This window comes from Monocercomonoides exilis (assembly GCF_001643675.1).
Source record: "Monocercomonoides exilis strain PA203 chromosome Unknown scaffold14-1859848, whole genome shotgun sequence".
Lineage (NCBI taxonomy): Eukaryota > Preaxostyla > Oxymonadida > Polymastigidae > Monocercomonoides > Monocercomonoides exilis.
The window spans coordinates 1,279,986-1,300,569 of NW_027150559.1; the positions used below are offsets into that span (position 1 = coordinate 1,279,986).

The 20,584-nt window shown below is 37.7% G+C and overlaps 5 protein-coding genes across 5 annotated transcripts; all 5 read left to right on the plus strand.

Moving 5' to 3' along the window:
* Positions 1 to 15: 15 nt before the first annotated feature.
* MONOS_2455 (putative protein JBTS26) lies at positions 16 to 5,118 on the plus strand (the record flags this gene model as incomplete). Its single annotated transcript, XM_067872376.1, has 1 exon — positions 16 to 5,118. One exon carries the CDS (start codon positions 16 to 18, stop codon positions 5,116 to 5,118), a length of 5,103 nt encoding a protein of 1,700 aa, XP_067730463.1.
* A 428-nt stretch (positions 5,119 to 5,546) lies between these two features.
* Positions 5,547 to 6,211, plus strand: MONOS_2454 (uncharacterized protein; the record flags this gene model as incomplete). Its single annotated transcript, XM_067872375.1, has 6 exons — positions 5,547 to 5,591; positions 5,638 to 5,678; positions 5,726 to 5,760; positions 5,830 to 5,846; positions 5,986 to 6,065; positions 6,115 to 6,211. The coding sequence occupies 6 exons, from the start codon at positions 5,547 to 5,549 to the stop codon at positions 6,209 to 6,211; spliced, it is 315 nt and encodes a 104-aa protein (XP_067730464.1).
* Positions 6,212 to 6,758: 547 nt separating this feature from the next.
* MONOS_2453 (putative Eukaryotic peptide chain release factor subunit 1-2) lies at positions 6,759 to 9,197 on the plus strand. Its single transcript, XM_067872374.1, has one exon. The coding sequence runs from the start codon at positions 6,789 to 6,791 to the stop codon at positions 8,238 to 8,240; it is 1,452 nt and encodes a 483-aa protein (XP_067730465.1). The 5' UTR covers positions 6,759 to 6,788; the 3' UTR covers positions 8,241 to 9,197.
* Positions 9,198 to 11,841: 2,644 nt separating this feature from the next.
* Positions 11,842 to 12,549, plus strand: MONOS_2452 (uncharacterized protein; the record flags this gene model as incomplete). The annotated part of the gene is made up of 3 exons (XM_067872373.1): positions 11,842 to 11,933; positions 12,000 to 12,137; positions 12,336 to 12,549. 3 exons carry the CDS (start codon positions 11,842 to 11,844, stop codon positions 12,547 to 12,549), a joined length of 444 nt encoding a protein of 147 aa, XP_067730466.1.
* A 65-nt stretch (positions 12,550 to 12,614) lies between these two features.
* Positions 12,615 to 14,563, plus strand: MONOS_2451 (uncharacterized protein; the record flags this gene model as incomplete). The annotated part of the gene is made up of 3 exons (XM_067872372.1): positions 12,615 to 12,738; positions 13,226 to 13,633; positions 14,129 to 14,563. 3 exons carry the CDS (start codon positions 12,615 to 12,617, stop codon positions 14,221 to 14,223), a joined length of 627 nt encoding a protein of 208 aa, XP_067730467.1. The 3' UTR covers positions 14,224 to 14,563.
* Positions 14,564 to 20,584: the final 6,021 nt, after the last annotated feature.

Here is a 20,584-nt window from a genome sequence, read left to right on the forward strand (position 1 = left end):
CAAATTTTTAGTTAAATGGCCGTTGAGCAACATTCATCGGTCACGCCATGCCTTTGGGAAATAAAAATTAAAATATATACAAACTGGGGTCATCCTACGGAAGTTGGATTGACTGAAATTGATTTGTTTGATGAGTCAAGGAACCCTATTCGCCTTTCTTCAAACATGCTATCCCTTCAGGTTGGATCTACGAAATTTCCACCTGCTCCATCATTGGAAGTTGCTTCACATTTGGTTGTTCCCACATTTGGAGCAGTTTCGCTTCAAGTTGCATCAACAACATTGTCTCTTCTAATTTCTGGAGTTGCAAATACAACCAATGAAAAACATATGTGGAGAGCACCATTCAAAGATATTCCAAGAACTCCAATAGAAATTGTGATTCGATATCCTTTGACTTCTCAAACTGCTTTTATTTTACCAAAAACTTTGAAATTGTGGAATTATAACAAGACTCCGCTTGATACAAAGAAAGGTGTTCGAAAGCTGGAAGTGATCCTTAATGGTCATTCCCATTGGATTGGAGAAGTCATTAAAGCAACTGGAACTGTAGTTGGTGACTTTACAACATCTATTTCACTTCCGTCATCAAAAGAATGGCCTCCTCATCTATCTTCAGGACTGGGAAGGACTCAACCTCTCTCTTTTAATGCTGATTTGAAAAGGCCAGCATCGCCATCAAAGTCAAAACAAGCTTCATCAGAAATTCTCCCGACAAAATCTTCTTCCACTCGTCCGCTTTCTCCATCTTTGAGAAAACAATCAGGAGCAACTGTTATCGTGCAATTGCCTCAGCAAGAAAGATCAAAGTCTTCATCTCCATCTTCAATTATCAAACCCACTTCACTTTCAACACCTTCTGAAAAGGTTGGATTGAAGAAAGCATCTCCACAATCTTCTTCAATTCAAAAACTTAATCCCAAAGACATTCATTCCTCCAGACCTAATTCCGCATCTGCATCATCTCAGCTCAAAGACCTGCAAAATGCAAATCAACCACACCTGAGGCAGCTAACACCTCCATATCGCAGTTCTCAGGGAAAGTTGCTAAGGATTGCTGATTCGCCAGCACCTTCGTCATTTCAACAGTCTTCTTCTGCTTCTGCTTCAGTTTCCGAACCAGCTTCTCAGCAAGTGAAGCCCCGCTCTGCATCCAAAATGGAACACTACACATCATCCGCACCCAAAGCACACACCCCACCTCACAGAAACCATCTCTCCCCGACTCCCTTCAATTCAAACCACAATTCAACCTCTCAACAGAAACTCAATCATTCCATTTCAAAATCTATCACTCCACCACCGCCTTCTCTGTCTGCTTTATCGTCGTCATCATCTTCTTCCTCTTCCTCGTCCTCGTCTTCTTCTGAAGCCATCTCCCCCAAAACGCCGTTCCGTACTCCTCCTCCTCCGTCGCGCATTCCTCGTCTTATGCACCCAAAGAACAGGGCAGCTGTTCGATCGCCCCACTCTCGTCTTCTTCTGAACACACTGCGGCCAAATGGCCCAACAAGGTTCATGTTTGGATGGCACCAGCACAAAGGAGAAAAAGGGAAAGAAAGAGAAACACAGCAAAGTGAAGAATCAAAAACCCCATTTAAAAAACCATCTCCTTTCACAAACAAAGAGGCGAAGCGAGAAACAGAGATGAGTAAGATACCTCTTAAACCAGCTGAAGGAGAGAAGAAACGCGGAGGAGCTGGCTCAGGAGCCACGCCAAGCGACAAGAAACGGAAGATGGATGTTCTTGTGGATGTGAAGGATCTCAATCACTATGCTCGCTATGGAGATGACAAGAGCGAGGAAGCGCTGTCTGAAGAATGCACAGAAGCAGAGCATACAGAAGGAGCCATGTTTGAAGAGCCCCCAACTCCACCCCCACAGTCGTCTCAGCCTTTCTCCTCTCCGTTCTCTTCCACGTCGCGTATGCCATTTCAGTCCACTTCTCTTTTTGCTGCCACTTCTGCTTTTGCTCCTTTGTCTCTCTCCACTTCGCCAGCACCGCAACAGCTGGGGGCCACTTCCTCGTTCCTTGCCTTGCACACAATGAAGCCTGAGCCATTTGTCGTATCGTCTGGAGACACACAGCTTCCCCATCAAACACTAAGATCTCAGCAAACAGCGTATTTTGTGTCTCCCTTGATGGAAAGCACAGGTTCGTTTGCTTCTTCTTCTTCTTCTTCTTCTTCTGTTTCGTCGTCTTCAGCTGCTGTGGTATTCAGCAGGAATGGAGATGTGATTGCTTCGGAGAGGCCAATTACGCGTGGACTTTCTGATGAAGGAGAGGAAGAAGAGGAAGAAGAAGATCTCAAAGGAGATGATGATGAAAGGAATGCTATTGAATCACATAAAGCTAAACGAAAAGGAGAAAAGGAAGAAGAAGAAGAAGAAGAAGAAGAAGAAGAAGAGCAATTACTAAAAGAAATTGAAGGAATCGAGCAAGAACGAAAGAAAGAGACAGGAGCAAACGATTCTTCACTTCTCAATGAAGAAAGCAACACATCTGAAACACACAAAACACACAAGATATTCACTTCTCCTTTTGATGAGGAGACAATTGACGATCGAATCAAATGGAACAGCCAAGTCAGTAAGAAACCCTTGACCGACACACAATTCATTGCCAAGCAGCTTCAGAAGGTGATGGGGCGAACTAGCAACAATGATGCTTCCTTTGCTGAAAGCAACGAAGAACAGCAAGATGAAGCAACCGAAAGCACTTCTGAAGAGCCGAAGAAGCAATTTGCTTCTCGGTCCCATTTACTTGCGACGCTCAACAAGCCAATTCATTCTCCAATTGACGAATCACAGGGCACTGAATTTATGCACCCGTGCCGTCTAACCCGCTCGCTCTTTGGATTCACAGTGCAAAATCCAGTCTTGCCGTCTGCGTCTTCCATCTCCATCCACATCCACTCCAACTGGGGCGACCCGTCTCGCGTCGGACTCACAGCTGTCTCGCTTGTTGACAGCAGCGGATGCGATATACAGCTCTCGCCACACAACATCGCTACTCCAATGCAGGAGCTCTCGTTGTTTGAACCAAGTGAATATGAGGACGATGAAGATGAAGGCGAAGATGAAAACAATGGAGAATATGCATCGAATGAATATGGAGAGTGTGATGAGACAGGAATTTCAAAGACACAGGATGGATCACTCTGCCTTCCGAATCATTCTTCTGGTTTGCAAGCAACAGGAACGCTCCGTTCAAAGCCAGGTAAGCTTTGGATTCATCGCCTGCTGCATCTGCCGATCGACGGCGATCCGATTGGCTCTATTGACGGGAAGCAGATGTGGCTGGCGCCGTTTGTGCAAGGCGATCCATCGATGACTATCACACTGCAATTGAACAGACCCACGCAGCTGGCTGGGCTGCGCCTGTGGAACTACAATGCGAACAGGCACGGGATGAACATGTACTGCCACATTATGCAGAAGCAAGGCAGTGGTAGAGCAGAAAGAGGAGAAAACGGGAATTCTGAGGAAGGAGATGAAGAAGGGTACAGAGAAGGAGGAGATGAAAGTTCACAAAATGCCATTGATTCTACCGACGATTCAGAAGAGGCAGAAATGCTTCTGAAGCGGTCAGAAGGCGAAGGCTACGAAGAGTCGTTCAGAGGAGTGAAAGAATTTGCAGTGTTTCTGGATGACAGCTACTTTGGCACATTCATCGCCAGAAAGGGAACAGGATTGGGGTGGCTGCCTCTCTCACAGTACATCTCGTTTGAACGAACTGAGACGGGCTCCGAGAAAAGAGCTGAGAAAAATGGAATTGTTAGCATTGGAAAGGGTGATGGGGATTTGAAAGTTGGTGCAACAAAGAAGAAAGAGTCAGAAGTGAAAGATGCAAATGGCACATTTGATTGCTTTGCTGATAATTCTTCAGAGCGCCTGAAGATGATCAGTAACTGCGGTGGCAAGCACCAACATGCACGTTTTCCTGCACCATCCTCTTCTTTGGGATCTTTTGATTCAACTTCTTCTTCCTCTCCTTCTCACGATCCATCTCGATTTCAGCAGGATTACGACACAGTGACACTCCCAAGTGGCTTTGTGTGGTGCATCACCATTCATTCAACGTGGGGCGATCCGTTTTACGTTGGCTTGTGTGGCATTCAGTTCTGCGGTGCAGATGGAACCCCTTTGGATTTGCAGACACAGAAAGAGAGGAGCTGCGATCCAGCTGTCAGAACAGGCACATTGAGCGAATTTGTGCAGATGGGAAACAAGTCATCGAAATCATCGAAGTCATCGAAGTCATCGAGTGGGATGGCATTCAATTGGGGTATTATGAACTCCACACAAACGCTCTTGAATGCGTCGATGCGATTGCGGAACAGCGATTTGGAAGGCACGCTGCGCAGTCACCGTGCAAAGGGATCCATTCCTGGTTCAACACATGCTACAGCCTCAACATCTCAGTCATCTCAGCCATCTCCTCGTCATTCCCTCAGCAGCCCCTCCGCCAAAAGTGTGTTTGTTCCGTTTGAGCGCTTTCCGTCTTCTTATCTGTGCTGTCTGCCGTGTGATGTGACAGACCTGCCTGGAATGGAGGACGACCCGCGGACGCTAGCAAACATCACCACGCCTCCCTTTGCCACCCATGTTGACCGATGCATGTGGCTGGCGCCGTTCACGCCAGGCACAACGAACAAGATATTTCTGGTGTTCAATGAGCCCCAGTGTGTTTCAATGGTCCGCTTCTGGAACTACAGCAAGACGCCTGAAAGAGGAGTGAAAGAGTTCAGCCTGAGTGTGGATGATGTGCTGATCTACAGGGGTTACTTGGCAAAGGCGCCGCCTGCTCGGCAGAAATTATTCCGCAAGTCGAAAAAAGGAGGTTTTAAAAAAGAAGGTGATAGGAATGTTACTTGCGAAAGAGAAAAGAATGGAGGAAAAATGGAAGAAGAGCAGGCTGACTTTGGGCAGACCATATTCTTTACGAGAGATTCTGATTTGATTGCGAGAGAATACGAAAAGGGACGTGTGAAGACTGTGAACGAAGAGCAAAACGTGGCATTAATTGACAATGGAGTTGTGCTGTCGAGACCCATTTCACATAACAACGCGCAAAAAAAGACAGTGGAAAGACCTAAAACAGCTGCATTAAAGTGAGAGACAATGCTTAATTGTGTGAATTGAAGTTGTTATGAAATATTCAATATCTGCTACCAATATTAGATTTATCTTTATTGATTAGCTTGTTTGTTAATAATAGTTATTTATTTGTGAAGCCAAATATTTTTTGTGACGTCGTAAATAGATATTTTAATTTATATCTCTATTTATTTGGTTTTTATTAATAATTTTTTATCTTCTTTTAAATGAAATAATCAAATATTTTTCTCCCATAAACAGAATCATTCATTTATTCATGGGTTGTTGCATCAACACTGACAAAAAAACAAAAACTGATGGAGAATCTTCAAAACCAATAAAGGTTGAATCGGTGACGTTTTACAGGTACCACAAATTTATAGTGGAATTATTTCATCACTTTCATGATAAATATCATTTTCTATTTTATTTGAGATCTGACGCAAATGGAGCACCTAGCGAACCCGTTGATGGAGTATTTTTCACAACAGGTTTGAGTGAAATGTTCATTTTAAATTTATGATATATTTGTTTCAGACAATAAAATACATGCTCGTTGCGTTCTTTCGCACGTTTTGGTATGCTTTATGTTAGTAAAAATTGTTTATAATTAAATTTTCTAAAGGTTGGATCATATGGTCGAGTTGTCTGGGTCTGCAAGTATGCAACATATTTTATTAGACTATTTTTAAGGGTTTTTTTATTATATAAATAATATTAATTTCAAAGTGATTCACGAGGTGTTGGTATGTGGTTGCTTGCACTTTCTCGATTTCTTAATTATGTATTCATTAACGCATAACTGGGGATTGAATTAACACATTTTTTTAGCAGTATGCCTTGATTTTTTAATTTGTTGTTTTGTTAGATTTTTCTTTTCTTTAGCCACCAAATTATGAAATTGTTGCTTGTAATCTGACTAGCTTATTGATGAATATTATTGATACACATGCTGAACTCCCGAGGTTTGTTTTGTTTGTGTGGTGCATTTTAATCAAATAATTATTAATTTAGGCCGTGGCCTGTTGGAGAATATGAACTTCGCTTGTTTATAAATGATCAGCTTTTGCATCAGGCTCAATTTAAAATTATTGAACCTCCGACAAATTAAATATTATTTTTTTTGCAATATTCACATCAATATTTTAAATGCATTTCTTTGAATATTTCAAGTTTTTATTTTCTTATAACTTTGGACTGCAAATAAAGTATTTATGTTCTTGACAGTATTTGTTCCATTGGTAAATTTTGTGTAATTTATTCAATGTTTTATGAATCAATACTTCTGTTGTTATTCTTTATGTATCGTTGAATAACTGTCAAATTGTTGATGAATTTTTTGAAAATCTAATGAATTATGTTCAGTTTAATATTTTAATGGACATATCAAATTGAATTTCATTTTAAGCAATATTTGATCTTCTATTTGCAAGTTCAAAGTTTAAAAAGAAATTTTCTAAAAATTTTTTCTTTCTCTTTTTTTTAAGAAATGCACAAGAAGTATTTTCATTCGAAAAAAATGCTCAAGATGTATGAACATTTTGACATTGTTCAATAATAACTAAATTACCTACCAAAAAAGACAATATTATAAAAAACAAACTGAAATTGGCCCATCATGCAAAAGATTGAAATTTGATCAGTCTTGGAATTATTTTGATCGAAAAGATTTATTAACATTTGATAAAATGTCTAGCGGAAAAAATTCGGGATTTACCGAATCTTTGGATGAAGAAGAAAGAAGCATCGAGCAATGGAGAATTAAAAAATTGGTTAAAACTTTGGAGAATGCAAAGGGAGAAGGAACAAGCATGATTTCTCTCATTTTAGCACCAAAAACTCAACTATCACAAACTCAAACAATGCTTACAGAAGAGTATGGTACAGCGTCAAACATCAAAAGTAGAGTCAATCGATTAAGTGTTCTCGAAGCAATTGTGTCAACTCAACAACGTTTGAAGCTTTATAACAAATGCCCACCAAATGGACTGTGCATTTTCTGCGGAACAATTTCTACAGATAAGGGACCAAAGAAAATCACAATTGATTTTGAACCATTCAAACCAATCAACACTTCTCTTTATTTGTGTGATAACAAATTCCACACTGAACCTCTCGGAACTTTGTTGGAATCAGACGACAAGTTTGGTTTCATTATCATGGATGGTAATGGTGCGTTATTTGGTACATTGCAAGGAAACACACGAAACATCATCACCCAGTTTACTGTTGATTTGCCAAAGAAACATGGGCGAGGAGGACAGTCTTCTGTTCGTTTTGCACGTCTGAGAATGGAAAAGCGTCACAATTATGTGCGTCGAGTTGCAGAAGTTTCAGTTCAATGCTTTATCACAAATGACAAAGTTAATGTTGCTGGACTTGTTCTTGCAGGTTCTGCTGATTTCAAGACTGAACTTTCTCAGAGCGAGACCTTTGATCAGCGTCTCCAAGCCAAAATTATTAAGATTGTTGATGTCGCCTATGGAGGAGAGAACGGATTTAATCAGGCTATTAATTTGGCTTCTGATACATTATCAAACGTTCATTTTGTGCAAGAAAAAGCACTCCTTCAACAGTATTTCGACGAAATCGGACAAGATACTGGAAAGTTTGTGTTTGGAATCCGTGATACAATCGCAGGACTTGAAATGGGCGCAGTTCAAAAATTGATCGTATGGGAAAATTTGGATATTGATAGAATTGAATTTCGCCATCCAACAACTGGTGATGTTTCGATAGTGTATCTGACACCAGCTCAGCAGAAGGATCCTTCATACTTTCATGAGAAAGGAGTGGAGTTGATATTAGTGTCAAAAGAGCAGCTCACAGATTGGTTTGTGCTAAACTACAAGAAATATGGATGCACTCTTCATTTTGTGACAAACAGAAGCAGTGAAGGTTCTCAATTCTGCAGAGGTTTTGGTGGAATTGGTGGGTTGTTGAGGTACAAAGTTGATTTTTCAACTCTTGATGCACATGAAGCTGATGGGTTGATGGAGGATGATGAAGCTATTGGTTCTTCAAGCTCTTCTTCTTCTTCTTCTTCTGTTGCTTCGTCCACTGCAGCTGATGCAGGCTTCTTTGGAGACGAAATTATGGAAGAAAACCCGTTTGATGATGATATCTCTTCGTATTTTTGATGCTACTCTGACACAAATGATGCAAACAGAGCAGAAGGAGGAGAAAAAGAGAGGCGCACAAAAAGAAGAAGGGAGAAAGAAAAGGGAACAAACAAGCAATGCGATGGGAACGCCTTCTGCTCTTTCTTTGGAGCCAAAGAAAAAGAACCAAAAACAGCCATCGGAAATAAAAGAAAAGGAAAGAAGCATCAAAGCAGAATTCGACAAGGAAAAGAATCGCTATTAAAAGAAAGTATGCCAAAAAAGCCCGAAAGAGAAACTCAAATTACAACCAAGAAAATAATTGAATCATCGAACTTTGCCGATGAATTGGTAAAAGAACGATCAGTTTACCAAAGGTTGGAGAAGCAGACTGTAGAAATTGAAAAGCAATTTGAAGTCATCTTCAACCAAATGCGTTTGAACGGTCAAATGATGAATTCATTTTTCTTCGATTGTGATGAGTTATCTGGGTTGTACAAAAAGTGCATGAGTATTGCACAAAAATTTAGAAAAGTCTGGAGTAAGAAGAGATATAGAAAGAAAGAAAGAGGATTTCTTGGAGGGATGAGAAGGAAAAAGAAAAGAAAAAAAGGAAGGTGCTAATGTATTTGTGCGATGTATTGTAAATTGTAGTTATAATTTACTCAAATTTCTTTGAATAATCAAATTGTGTTCTGAATGAAAGTGCATTTAGAAATTTTATGGAACATTTATGAAACATTTATGAAAGACATTTGGCTCATAAAGATGTCTGAGTTAAGTTCATTCCATTTGTAGAAAATATCTCTGTCCCAACATAAAAGAGATATGAACATATATTTTTTTAACTTTTTTTTGACTTTTTTTTTCATTTATTTTTTATAATTTTATTGCCCCAATGCAAATATTTTTTTATTTGGCCATTTGAAAGTTATTTTTTAAAGATATGGAGCAAAATTCTTGCATTAATGAAAAAAACAACGATTTATTCCAAACTTTTTTCTGTTGTTATGTCATTATTTGTATTTCATTCCTATGGAAAAGATTTTTTAGAAAAATAAAAAAATCGAGGAAAAAATTATATATGCTGAAAATACGGGAATGCTGGAATTCCTTAATTTCTTGTATATTGCAATTGTTAATATGGAATAGTGTTGATTTATGCATTTCTTTTTTATTGGAAATAAGTGTGTGATGTGGGGGTAAAAAACCTTAAAAAATGAATATATTATGGGAAAAAATTACAAAATAAATATTAAAAAATTTTTAGAGTTCGTAATCAGAAGTTTTTTCTTCTTCTTGTGACAGGCCCGATGTTTCTTCTTCGCTGTTTTCTGAATCATTTTCCACTTGCTCATATTTTTCATTTTCTATCTCGTATTCACTGACAAATTCAAATATTTCCTAGAAATTATATTCTTACGAGGCTTTGACCAAAACCATTGCAAGGTGATCTGCAATTAATGATTTTCGAACTCCGTTCGGTGGAAATGCTTTTCGCAAAGTTCCCCATAAACCTTCGATCGTGTTTGTGCATGCTTTTGTAACCGGCTCAACGAAATTCCTTTTGTGGCACACTGTTCTGTGTAGATATCCATACGTATTTAAGCATTCATATGCCTTCCACTCATCGCTCATGATGATGGCTTCAGGCTTAATGTGTTCAAGAATAATTGGAAGAAGCGTTTCTTTTGTTCTGTTGTGGACAATCATCACAAATCGAGGTCCTGCTCCTCCACCATCAAGCCTTTCCACTCCGCCAAACAAACAAATTTGCTCTTTTCTTCTTCCCCTTCAATTCTTTCTTCGACGCCAGACAGCTTCATCGATTTCGACGATCTTTCCTTTTTCTCCAATATGTATTTGCTTCAAATTCCACATCTTCATGCACACTGCCCTAAAAATGCCTGCACAAAATGCAACTGTATTGCGATAAATGCCTATTAATTCTGCAGTTTTGTTGATAGAAATTCCAACCCATTGTCACAAATGTGTTCAAAAAGTTTTTCCCAATCCTATTTTTCTCTTTGAACACATAGTCCCATCAAAACAGATTTTTTGATTTTGCGGCAAGAACAGTTCCAATATCAAGAGTTCTTATCGTTCATTTGGATTGTCATCCGTCTTCGGCATTTCTTGCACACAAAAACCTCGCCTTTGAAAAAACCATGTGAAACCAATCCCACGTCAAATCTTCGTTGTGAAATATGGCAAAATTTTTTTGAAAAGTTCCATGACTTTAATTTTGTCCCACAAAAGATCAAAAAAGATCACAAGATTTCGATCATTCCGTTCCCATTTTATATTATATTTATTATTGTGTTATCTTTTTTTGCTCCTATCAACAATAATTGAGTTTCTAATATGCAAATATTTCGTCAACATTTATATTTTTCGTCGTTTGAGCGTTGATAAATATCATTTTTCTGTTCATTTGTTTTTAATTTATTATTTGTCTTTGTTTTCATCTTTTTCATTGCATTCGTTTGAATATTCGTTTGATTTTTAAAAATATAACGAAATTTTTATCATTTATACTTGTTGGAATAAGAATAGATGAAAAGTTGCTTGATTTGTCTTTTTCCTTGCGTTTTTCATTAAAAAAATATATCAATTCATGGAAGGAAAAATTGCTCTAGATTTAAACAGGTGTGTTCAAAAAACAATTAAAAATCCAATAACAAAAATATCAGACAGAATATTATATTTAACTGATGTAACATTTAAATTATGAAGGTTTAAAAGATTACTCATATTTTGTAATAAAAATTCTTTTCTTGAGTCACATTTATTTTCGCTGTTATTTTGACATTGGTTGATAAATAACTGATTGATCTTTCAGATGCTTCTGTTACAGCCGAGACAAATTAATTGGAATTAGAGTCTGACAATGATGCTGAGATGTGCTAAGGGATTGAGATGCCTGATGTTGCTTGCGTGCATACATAGCAAATGTTATTGCAATAGCGCGGTGGGCGATGCTTTCTGTTCCGCAAGTGGAGTCGCTTCTGTAGCTTGTTGCATTGAAGGGCATAATGTCGGGGAGTAAGAGGATCTTTACAGTTGTGGATGTGATTGCGTTTCAGTTGATCTTCGATCTGTTTGACTTGTCGCTGCTGTGGAAGGCGAATGAGCTGTTGGTTTCACGATCGCTGCAGTTGAGGCGTGTGGTGGAGAAGCTGTTCAACTAAGTGATAGGGCGAAATGCTGCAGTATGCAAAGTGGGAGAGAGAGAAAGAGAGAAAGAAGAAGTGAGGAAGGCGCTAGTGACTGCTGAGATAATAAAAGAGGATATATCATTATCGTCAGTGGCAATTGATTTTGCATCGCTGAAGGAGCGAGAAAAGGCGGAGGAAGAAGGAGAAATAGAAGAATTCAAGCAGAAGAGCGGAGGACTCGTTGCTGTTTAATCTGTTGGTAAGCTGAAGGGAAGTGTTCTGATCCAACAAGGCAGTCAACGAATAAGGTGTGTGTTGAGCGGATAAGCGGCCTGCGACTGTACTGGACGAACTGAACATGCTGCAGCCAAGAAGTCGGGCAGCTGTGGAGGTCAACTGAAAGAGATTCACCGGAAGCACAATACCGAAGAGGCGCTCTGCGCTAAAGCCGTGCAAGATTTTGGTTACATATGCAACAGTGTATGGCAGGGATGAAGCAGGCGATTGTGGAAGACTTGGCATACGAGTTTTGTGTTCTTGCCGAACGATTCGTGCACAAAGCAGAGGAGCGCAAGTTTGGTTGTGGTATCTGCATCGATTGAAAGGAGCTGATTCTCCATGCTTTTCATGCTTCTTACAGCATACGCACAAGTTGTGCAATGGAGTGGCAGCGTAGGTTGGAATGGTACATAGATGATTGCGAAAATGTTAAGTTAAAAACAGCGGAGTGTGTTGAGAAGACTTGGGTACCAAAGAAGGAGCAGAAGCAGGAAATCTGGTAGATTTTGAGTAATTACAAGGTGATGATGTGAGTATAGACTATTGTGAGTGTGTTTGATCGCGCGTCTGAGGCGGAGACGCAGCTAACGGGGTTGGATGAGGGGAGGAAGACAAGGTTTCAGATAGCAAAGGTAGCGGTGTCGTTCTTCACTTCGGAAAAGAGGCTGGACACAGATCAAGAAAACATCCAGTGAAGGCAGTCGTCAGTAGCGCCGCTGGGAAATACGATGGATTCGCAGTCTGAGCAGATACATAGGGTTGTGATGCAGAAGACTTGGAGGAAGGAGGTGAGCACAGTTGTAGGGGATACGATCTGTGGAGGAGCAGCAAGCGGAGAGAAGATGGCAGTCTCGATGGAGATGAAGAGAAATAAGATGATGAACAGGATGATGGGAGAGGGAATGGGATGAACGCAGAACTGAAGAACATCTTTTTTTGGGGGGAGACAACAACGGTTGAGTTGAATGAAGCTACAATGGAATTGAAGAGGAGGTGTGTGGTTATCTCGACGGAGGTGATTGCAGTGAAGGTAAGGAATTCTGTTTCAGTGGTGACAGACGATGAGCATGTGGCGGCGAAGGTGGTGGAGGTGGATCTAAGTCTGTGAGGCGGGAGATCGAAAACGGATGGAAGAAAAGGAGAAAGGAGGAGGAGGAGGAGGAGGAGAAGAAGAAGAAGAAGAAGAAGAAGAAGAAGGAGAAGGAGAAGAAGAAGAAGAAGAAGAAGAAGAAGAATTAAAAGGAGAAGAACGAGAAGAAGTGGAAGAAGAAGAGGAAGAAGAAGACGAAGACGAAGAAGAAGAATGAGGAGGAGAATCATGAGGCTAAAGTGAGAGCATTTGAAGAGTGTTGAGATGTGTTTGAGGAGTTGAGCAAGTTGCTTAAAGAAGAAGAAGAAGAAATTCTGAGAGCTTGGCGATCGATACGGCGAATTTTTGTGTGAGGAGATGACTGTTTCACAATTCAAAAAGGATTAGAAATTTTCTGTGAAAGCCATTCAGCTGAGTTTGGCAAGGAAAAAGAAGTTGATGATTAACCACAATTTTCTGGGCGCATATGATGTGAGGCTGTTTGAGGAATAATTCAGAGCCGGCTTTGTTTGCTGGGCCGAATGCAGTGGAGCAGGTGCCTGTGCCAGCAAGACTGGTGGAGTTGGGGCAGAAGGCGAAGAAAAGAGGAGAAGGAAGAGGAGAAGGAAGAGGAGAAGGAAGAGGAGAAGAATTACTAAAGAGGAGTGTGAGGATATGTGTGGCGCTTGTGGAGAATGTGAAAGTGAAGATGAAGAAGCAAGCGAGATATAAGAAAGAAGAGGAGAAGATGTTTGAGACAGTGCTTCGATCGGGATTGGATGTTGAGGGGTTGATTGAGGCAGAAGAAGAAGAAGAAAGAAGAAAGAGCAGTGTGAAAGGAGCATCGGCGCAAGCATTCAACGAAAGAGGGGTTTTGTCACAAGATGAAAGTACATATCAGAACGATGGAAGTGAAGATGATTTGAGTTTGCGTTTCGAATGAGACGGCAACGATAAAGCTAATGGAGCTTGTGCAGAATAAAGAAGGGATTCTGCCTGACATGCAGAAGATTATTTTCAACGATGTGCAGCTGAGTGACATGCGCGCAATGGGCGGGTGAAACATTCGGAACAATGACGAGCTGAAGCTGATGCTGTGTCTGCTTGGAGGTGCAACAGAAGCGAAATAGCAGATGAGGCAGACGAAGCAGATTGAAAGAGAGGTGAGGTTGAGTGGTAGAATGGCAATGTCGATGGTTGAGACGGCAGGAACAGGTGTATTGGCAGTGTTGATGCTGATAACGTTGATACAATCGAATGCAATACAGAGGATGAGCAAGCAGGAGCGATGCCTCGAAGAGCATTTCAGATTGTCCACTCTTTTTGAGCTGATGTTCAGTTAAGTACTAAGAAGTTGTTGAATATGGTCACAGAGAATAAGCATTATGACTTTGGTTTTGCTTCTTTTAACTCTTTTGCAGATGGTGGTGGAGGTGATGTTGAGGAAGAAGAAGAGATAGCACCAATTGCAAAGTTTCAGTTGGATGAACATTTGAAGGAGGAGAGGGAGAAATAATATCATCACGTAGCTTCTTTTCTAAATGCTCTAATTGAGTGGAGCCATTTCTGTCTGGGTTATTTGTGGAATCTGCTTGGATGTGAGGGACAAGATGTGGGAAGCGATACGTGTAAGTGGGAGATGGCTTTTCCTTTTGAGTCAGCGAATATGATTGAAGGTACTGATACGTTTACGTCAGCAGCGTTTGAAGCCGCACTGATAGATGTTTGTGCGCTGCAGGTTTGCATGGAGAAGGCATAAGAGACGAGTTGAGGAAGGGGATGTTCTTCAATTTGGAGAATGAAAACAGCAGCTGTGCTGTTTGTGAAGTAGATGAATTCGTTTGATGAAAAGAAAGAAGAAGTGGGATAGGAAGGAGAGAGAGAATGATAAATGCAAACAAGGTAACACAGATTTTGGTTAAATGTGCCAGGCAAATGCTTGCAGATGAAGTCGGTAGTTGTGAAGGAGTTTGTGTATGATGCGAGCGAAGAGTGGGAGGTGAATGAGGAGGGCAAAAGGTGAGGAAGGATGGAGAGTGGGAGAAGATGCGAGCCGGGTTAGTATGTGTGTGTGATGTGGTACTGAATAACACGATGAGAGTGAAGAGTTCGGTGATGGTGCAAATACAAGCGCCAGGAGAGTTGATCCTGCAACAAATGTGCAGCGAGACAAGAACACAGAGCATTGTTCTAAAGGTGTATGGTACGCAGATGTCGTTGCATGAATTCTTTTTTCCAATGAGACAAGTGTATAGCGCTATCCTGTGCGTGCGGCAATGCGGGAGCATGACGTGTGTTGCAGACGAGAGGGAGGGAACCGAGTGAGGGCAGAAACAGAAGGAACAATGGATGAAAAAGTTCGAAGAGGCTGCTCATATTTGTCGCAGGAGGAAGAGAAGGAAGTTTTTTTCAAGTATCAGGAAAAGGAGAATTATTACCGAGCAGATGTGGAATTTTCAATGAAATTGTTACGGATGGATGTGAAGAATGTGCTTGAGAGAGTGATTGTGTGATGTTTCCTGCGTGTGAAGATGCACGTGGTGAAGGGAGATGTGTGTGCAAGAGTATCCCCAGCTGATCAATGTGCAAACTTTTGTGTTTGTGCCAAAGGAAGAAGTTATCAAGTTAGTAGATTTTTATTCAATTATCGAAGAAGGATTCATCCCTCAAATCCGTTGGATTACAAACAAAAGAAGCTATCAAAAGATCCTCCATTCACTTTCACTTCGTTTTCATTCCCTGCACGTAACATCATCAAGCCTCATTTTGACTTCATTGTGCTTCCACATCCTGGAAATGCGCTCGAATTCATATCTTTGTCTGTTGCGTAATTGATGAAACAAAAGTTGGCTATTAACAACAAACCTTTCAATTCAAAAATATGTTCAAATAATTAATTTAATTATAAAATTTATGGTCTAAACAAAATGAAAACCACTAAAATTATACAATTTTCATATGCATTGAACATGTGGAGGCAAATTTTATTTCAGAGAAAAGTTCAGATACAGATTGAACATAAAAAAACTTCTGATATAACAAATTACTAAATAACATGAGAATAAAAATTTTTCGAACAAAAATTATTAAGGAACACGTTGTGAACTTTATGTATCAACAATTTCATGATATACCAAAAATTATTATCGCATATTCATCGAAAATTCTCAATTTTTATTTTGATCCAAATCTTGGATATATTATTTTTTGTTTCAAAAATTTTTTCCTTATATAGAGGTTTGTAATGAACCAACAAATATCATTATGAAAGTTTGATATATCCATTTGTATAATGGTAACGGAATGATTAAAAAATAACTTCCATGGGTCAGATTTTTGATCTGATGTCACTTTTCAAAAAAATTTAGCCATATGTCTAATAACTCACCAGTTAAGTGTATCTCTCATTCTGGAGCTGCCATCAAATTAGAAAATTGAAGATCACGAACTAATTTTTGAATAATAAAATGTATAGATCAAAATTTGTATGTTTTTTTATTTCGGTGCAGAACGAACTCCGATCAATATTGTTTGCTATCATTGCATAATTATTTGTTTTGCATTTGTTTAAACCTGGTTTTTTTCAATTATTCACATTCCCGTATAATAAGCATATGCCGAAAAAATTAGTGAACAATATGTGGAAAAAAATCCAAAAAACAAAAAACTTACGTCCTATTTGATGTGATTATGAACATATAATGCTTCTCAAAACTTTAAAAAATTATATGATAAATTATTGAACAAATGGAGCAGAATATTACACTTCAGGCATTTTCATTGAAAAATTATGTAAATTGAATGAATATTTTGTGATCCATAAAACTCATTTGAAATAGATTAATTGTTTTTCACACTTGTGAGATCGCAAAAGTTTCAGAAATTATATAAATGATGTTTGCTTTAGGAGATGAAAATACTTTTTTTTGAAATCCGGTGAAGTTATTGAAAATTATGAGTGTAATAAATATTTCTTGCACAGTGCATAAAATGCTGATAGTTCATATTTTCTTTTAAATTTCGAAATTTCCTTCAAAAAAAGTCTCTCGGTTTTTTCATGTGAGCAAAGCCTCTACTCCACCCTTGATATCAAATGCGTTCATCTATAACTTCATCACTTCTTCTTCTTCTTCTTCTCCTTCTTCTTCTTCTTCTTCTTCTTGTTTTCATTAGGAATATCATCTTTTCAGTGATTTTGTGGAAAGAAAAAGAAAAAGAAAAAGTGAAAAAAGTTTGGAGTCTTCTTTCTTCACTGTTTAGCCTTCTGGTTCCTTTGAAATATTTGAAATAGATTTTCTTTTATTGTTTTTTAATTCTCATAATCCAATTTGTCATCGTCCTTTGAATCTCGTCTACTCTCAGATCAATAAATAATAAACAAAAATCATCTTTATTGTTCATCTACTTTTTTTATTGAGAAAATTTTGTTTAACCAAATGAGTCAAAGCAAAGAAATCATTGGATCATTCTTGAAATATTTTCTGGCGTTTTGCAAAACAAATTTTGATTAAAACTTGATTTTCCATTACAAAGTCTTGGACAAAACTTTGAAAAGGGACAAAACCCGAGAATGCGTATCGAAAAACTCAAAAAAAAAGTGAAAGAAATAAATACTGAAAAAAGGAAACATCTTCCTTTTGTTCTTCAATGGAACTATGTTTGACTTTTTATGTTATGATGAAATTATTGAACAAATTCAATTTGATAAATGGATCACAAAGTTATAATGTTGGCTTTTTCCTTCGATATGTGTGTATTATGTTTCAAAACATATTTTTTCATTCATAATTTTCGATTTAAAAATTATCCTTGAATGCTGTGTGTTGAACGCTGAAAGGAGAACAGGCATATTCAAGAAATCATCTCCTTTATTTCAGTGAAAACATTTGTTTTTCAAAAAGTTGTGATGAATTCAGCGTTTGAATTCAAAATCTCTTACCAATGATTAACAACCTTTGAAAAATTTATACCCAGAAAAAAGTTATGATTTCAAAAATAATCACCCATGTCTCCTCTTCCTTCGCCTTCAGAACTTTTGAATGTTTTTGCAACTGCAGAATTTCGAAGATAAAAATCAAAAGTTGAAATCTTGAATTTTCTTATTTCAAGAAAAGAGATTTCACACCAAAGCATAATATCAAAATGCTTAGTCTTTCATTCCACACTATATCGACAAACATCATCTTTGAAACAATGAAGAGAATTCCAACATAATGGCAGACAGAATTTGTTCAATATCGAGAAACAAGAAGAAATAGAAGAATGTGCCAAATCTCTTTATCTTTCAACAGATAAAATGACATTCAAAGACATCATTAAAATTGTTTGGTTTTTGTTTTGAATTTTCTATTATCTTTTTTGATGTTGTATTTTCAGGCTGAACATGTCATGCAAAGAAAAAACAGAAATAAAAATGATGATGGAAAATTAACGGATATTAATGAAAAATGGTCAAGACTGAACAAAAAAGAAGCAATGCTTTTGAAATGGAAAAACCAAAATCTGTTGTTGTAAAAAGGTTGCAAGCATCCTTATCAACAAATATTTTTGCATGGTTTCCATAACGGTGCGATATGGTTCGAACAAAATTTGCGCCGATCTGATATTAAATATAGACGAAACAGGAGTCAGTTTGTGTAAAAAGGATGACAATTTCGTAATCAAACGACAGATCAAGAAGACTAAATGTTACACTCCCAACAACATCATCCCAACGCAAAATTGGTATTCGGAGTTTTTGCAGATGGATCTTCCATAGATCCAGTGATGATTTGGCACTCAAAAACTGTTCCAAAAGATCTTGCAGTTTTTTAATATCAACGAATTGAAATTGTGGCAAACGGAAGCGGATGGATAACAAAAAAGAACTCTGAAGAAATCATGCTGAAAAACGTTTAATCCGCTGTTAACAAAAAAAGAATTGAACTGCATGGATCGGAAGCATCTGCACTTATTACAATGGATGGGCATTCATCGAGGCTTTGCTGGCCTGTCATAACATGATGTCGTGAACATTATATTGAAATGGTTTTTCTTCCTTCGCACACCACACATTTGACACAATCGCTTGATCGCTATGTGTTTGCCCAATTCAAAAAAAGACAGCATTCATCATTTAAGCCTCCAACAGAAAGTGGAATTTCATCATATCGAAAAGCACTTGTGCCAGCATTGGCAGATGCTGTGAGTACTGCGCTTGACACAAGAACGATTAAACAATCCTTCTTCGCTTGCAACATAGAGCCATTTGATCCTTCCATTGTTTTTGACCGACTGCTCAATCAGTCTTCAATTACAAAAATATCTTCAATAAATTCATCGGACTATGCTTCAAATGGTGTTTCAAACATGAAAGTTCTAACATGCAATGATTTTGTACAGGACAACGAACCAAGTGAAGAAGGCTTGAAAAATTTTTTCAATATTGGAATGGAATGAGTATTTTTTTAATTAAATTTTATTTTTCCGAGAAAAAAAAGCGAATCCAGAACCTTGAAAAACAATCTGCAAAATTTTATTTCCTAGAAAAAAGCAGATGACGACAAATGTGATCGGTGAATAAAATGCAAAATGCCCGAATAATCTAAAGAAGAAGAAATGAATAAATTTTCTTTGTTTTCAGGAGAATAACGAAAAAGAAGACAAGTGTATGATACAAAATGGGGGAAACAATTGTATTTCAGCTAAAAGTGACTTTTCTTTTCAAACATTTTTGTTTTGCAAATTATTGTTAGAATTTTTTTCATTTGGGTGATTCTTTTTAAAAAGTCGCAAATGTTCAATTTTCAAAAAAAATCAAAAATTTCTAACTTTGCTCAAATTTCTGTTTCTGCTTACGAATCTTCTAAAGAATGTTTGAAATAGCATTATCCAGAAATAGATTCCTTATTAGAGAAGTTTGGTGTATGCAAACAAAAATTTGAACAAAATATGAAATTTTCGATTTATTTGAAAATTAAACATTTGCGACTTTTCAAAAATAATCACTTATTTTGTTCGATTATTATCACCTAGTCTCATATAAGTATGTGTTTCTTTTCTATTTTGATTTTGAACGCTCGTTTCATGCCATGATCAAGAAAACTTTTCAAAAACATTGTTTGAGCGTTTTTTCAAATAAATATTTATTTTTCTTGATTCATTATAAAAGAAATCAGGAAGTGGAGTCAATCGTTGAAAAACTCCTCAAATGATAAGGCATTCCAGGGTTTTGTTCACGACTTTAAATTCAGAATAAATAAATGCGGAAAATATACTCTTAAAGACTTTGAACTTTTATCGCAAATCTGAAACCAAAGAACTTCAATGGAAGACTTTTGCTGATCTGTGTCGGAAATTACAAACAAGCTTTTTGAAAAAAAATGAAAAAATTAAATAATTGATGAAAAAATATACTCATTCAATCAAAGATGATGTGCATGATGGCAAGCAAGAAATACCAGTGAAGAATTTTTGCCAAAGATAAAAAAAAAAAAAAAAAAAAAAAAAAAAAAAATCAAAAGTTAGATTTGTGAAATGCATGTTTGGAAAAGAAATGAATTAAATAAAGTTGAGAATATTAAGAAAAATAAATCAAGAATAAAAGTGAACAAAAACATTGAAGTTGGAAAATACTTCTGAGAAAAAAAATGTATCAGGTGAAATGATTCCTTCTATTCTTCCGGTTGGAAAAAGATGCAAATGAAGTAATTGCAGGAAAAAATAAAATAATTGAATTGAATTGAAAAATGAATATAAAAGATTTTGAGAAAGGATGTGATACAATTTCAATGGTAACAATATGCACGTTAAAAAATTGGAAAAGTTATTTCAATTCTTCTCTTTCAGAAGATGCAGCAAAATGTTCAATTCGTAGAGTCTTTCATTTAATAAATGAA

Bases quoted from the DNA above. Each gene is read 5' to 3' on its own strand.
- MONOS_2453 (XM_067872374.1), top strand. From the start codon at position 6,789: ATGTCTAGCGGAAAAAATTCGGGATTTACCGAATCTTTGGATGAAGAA.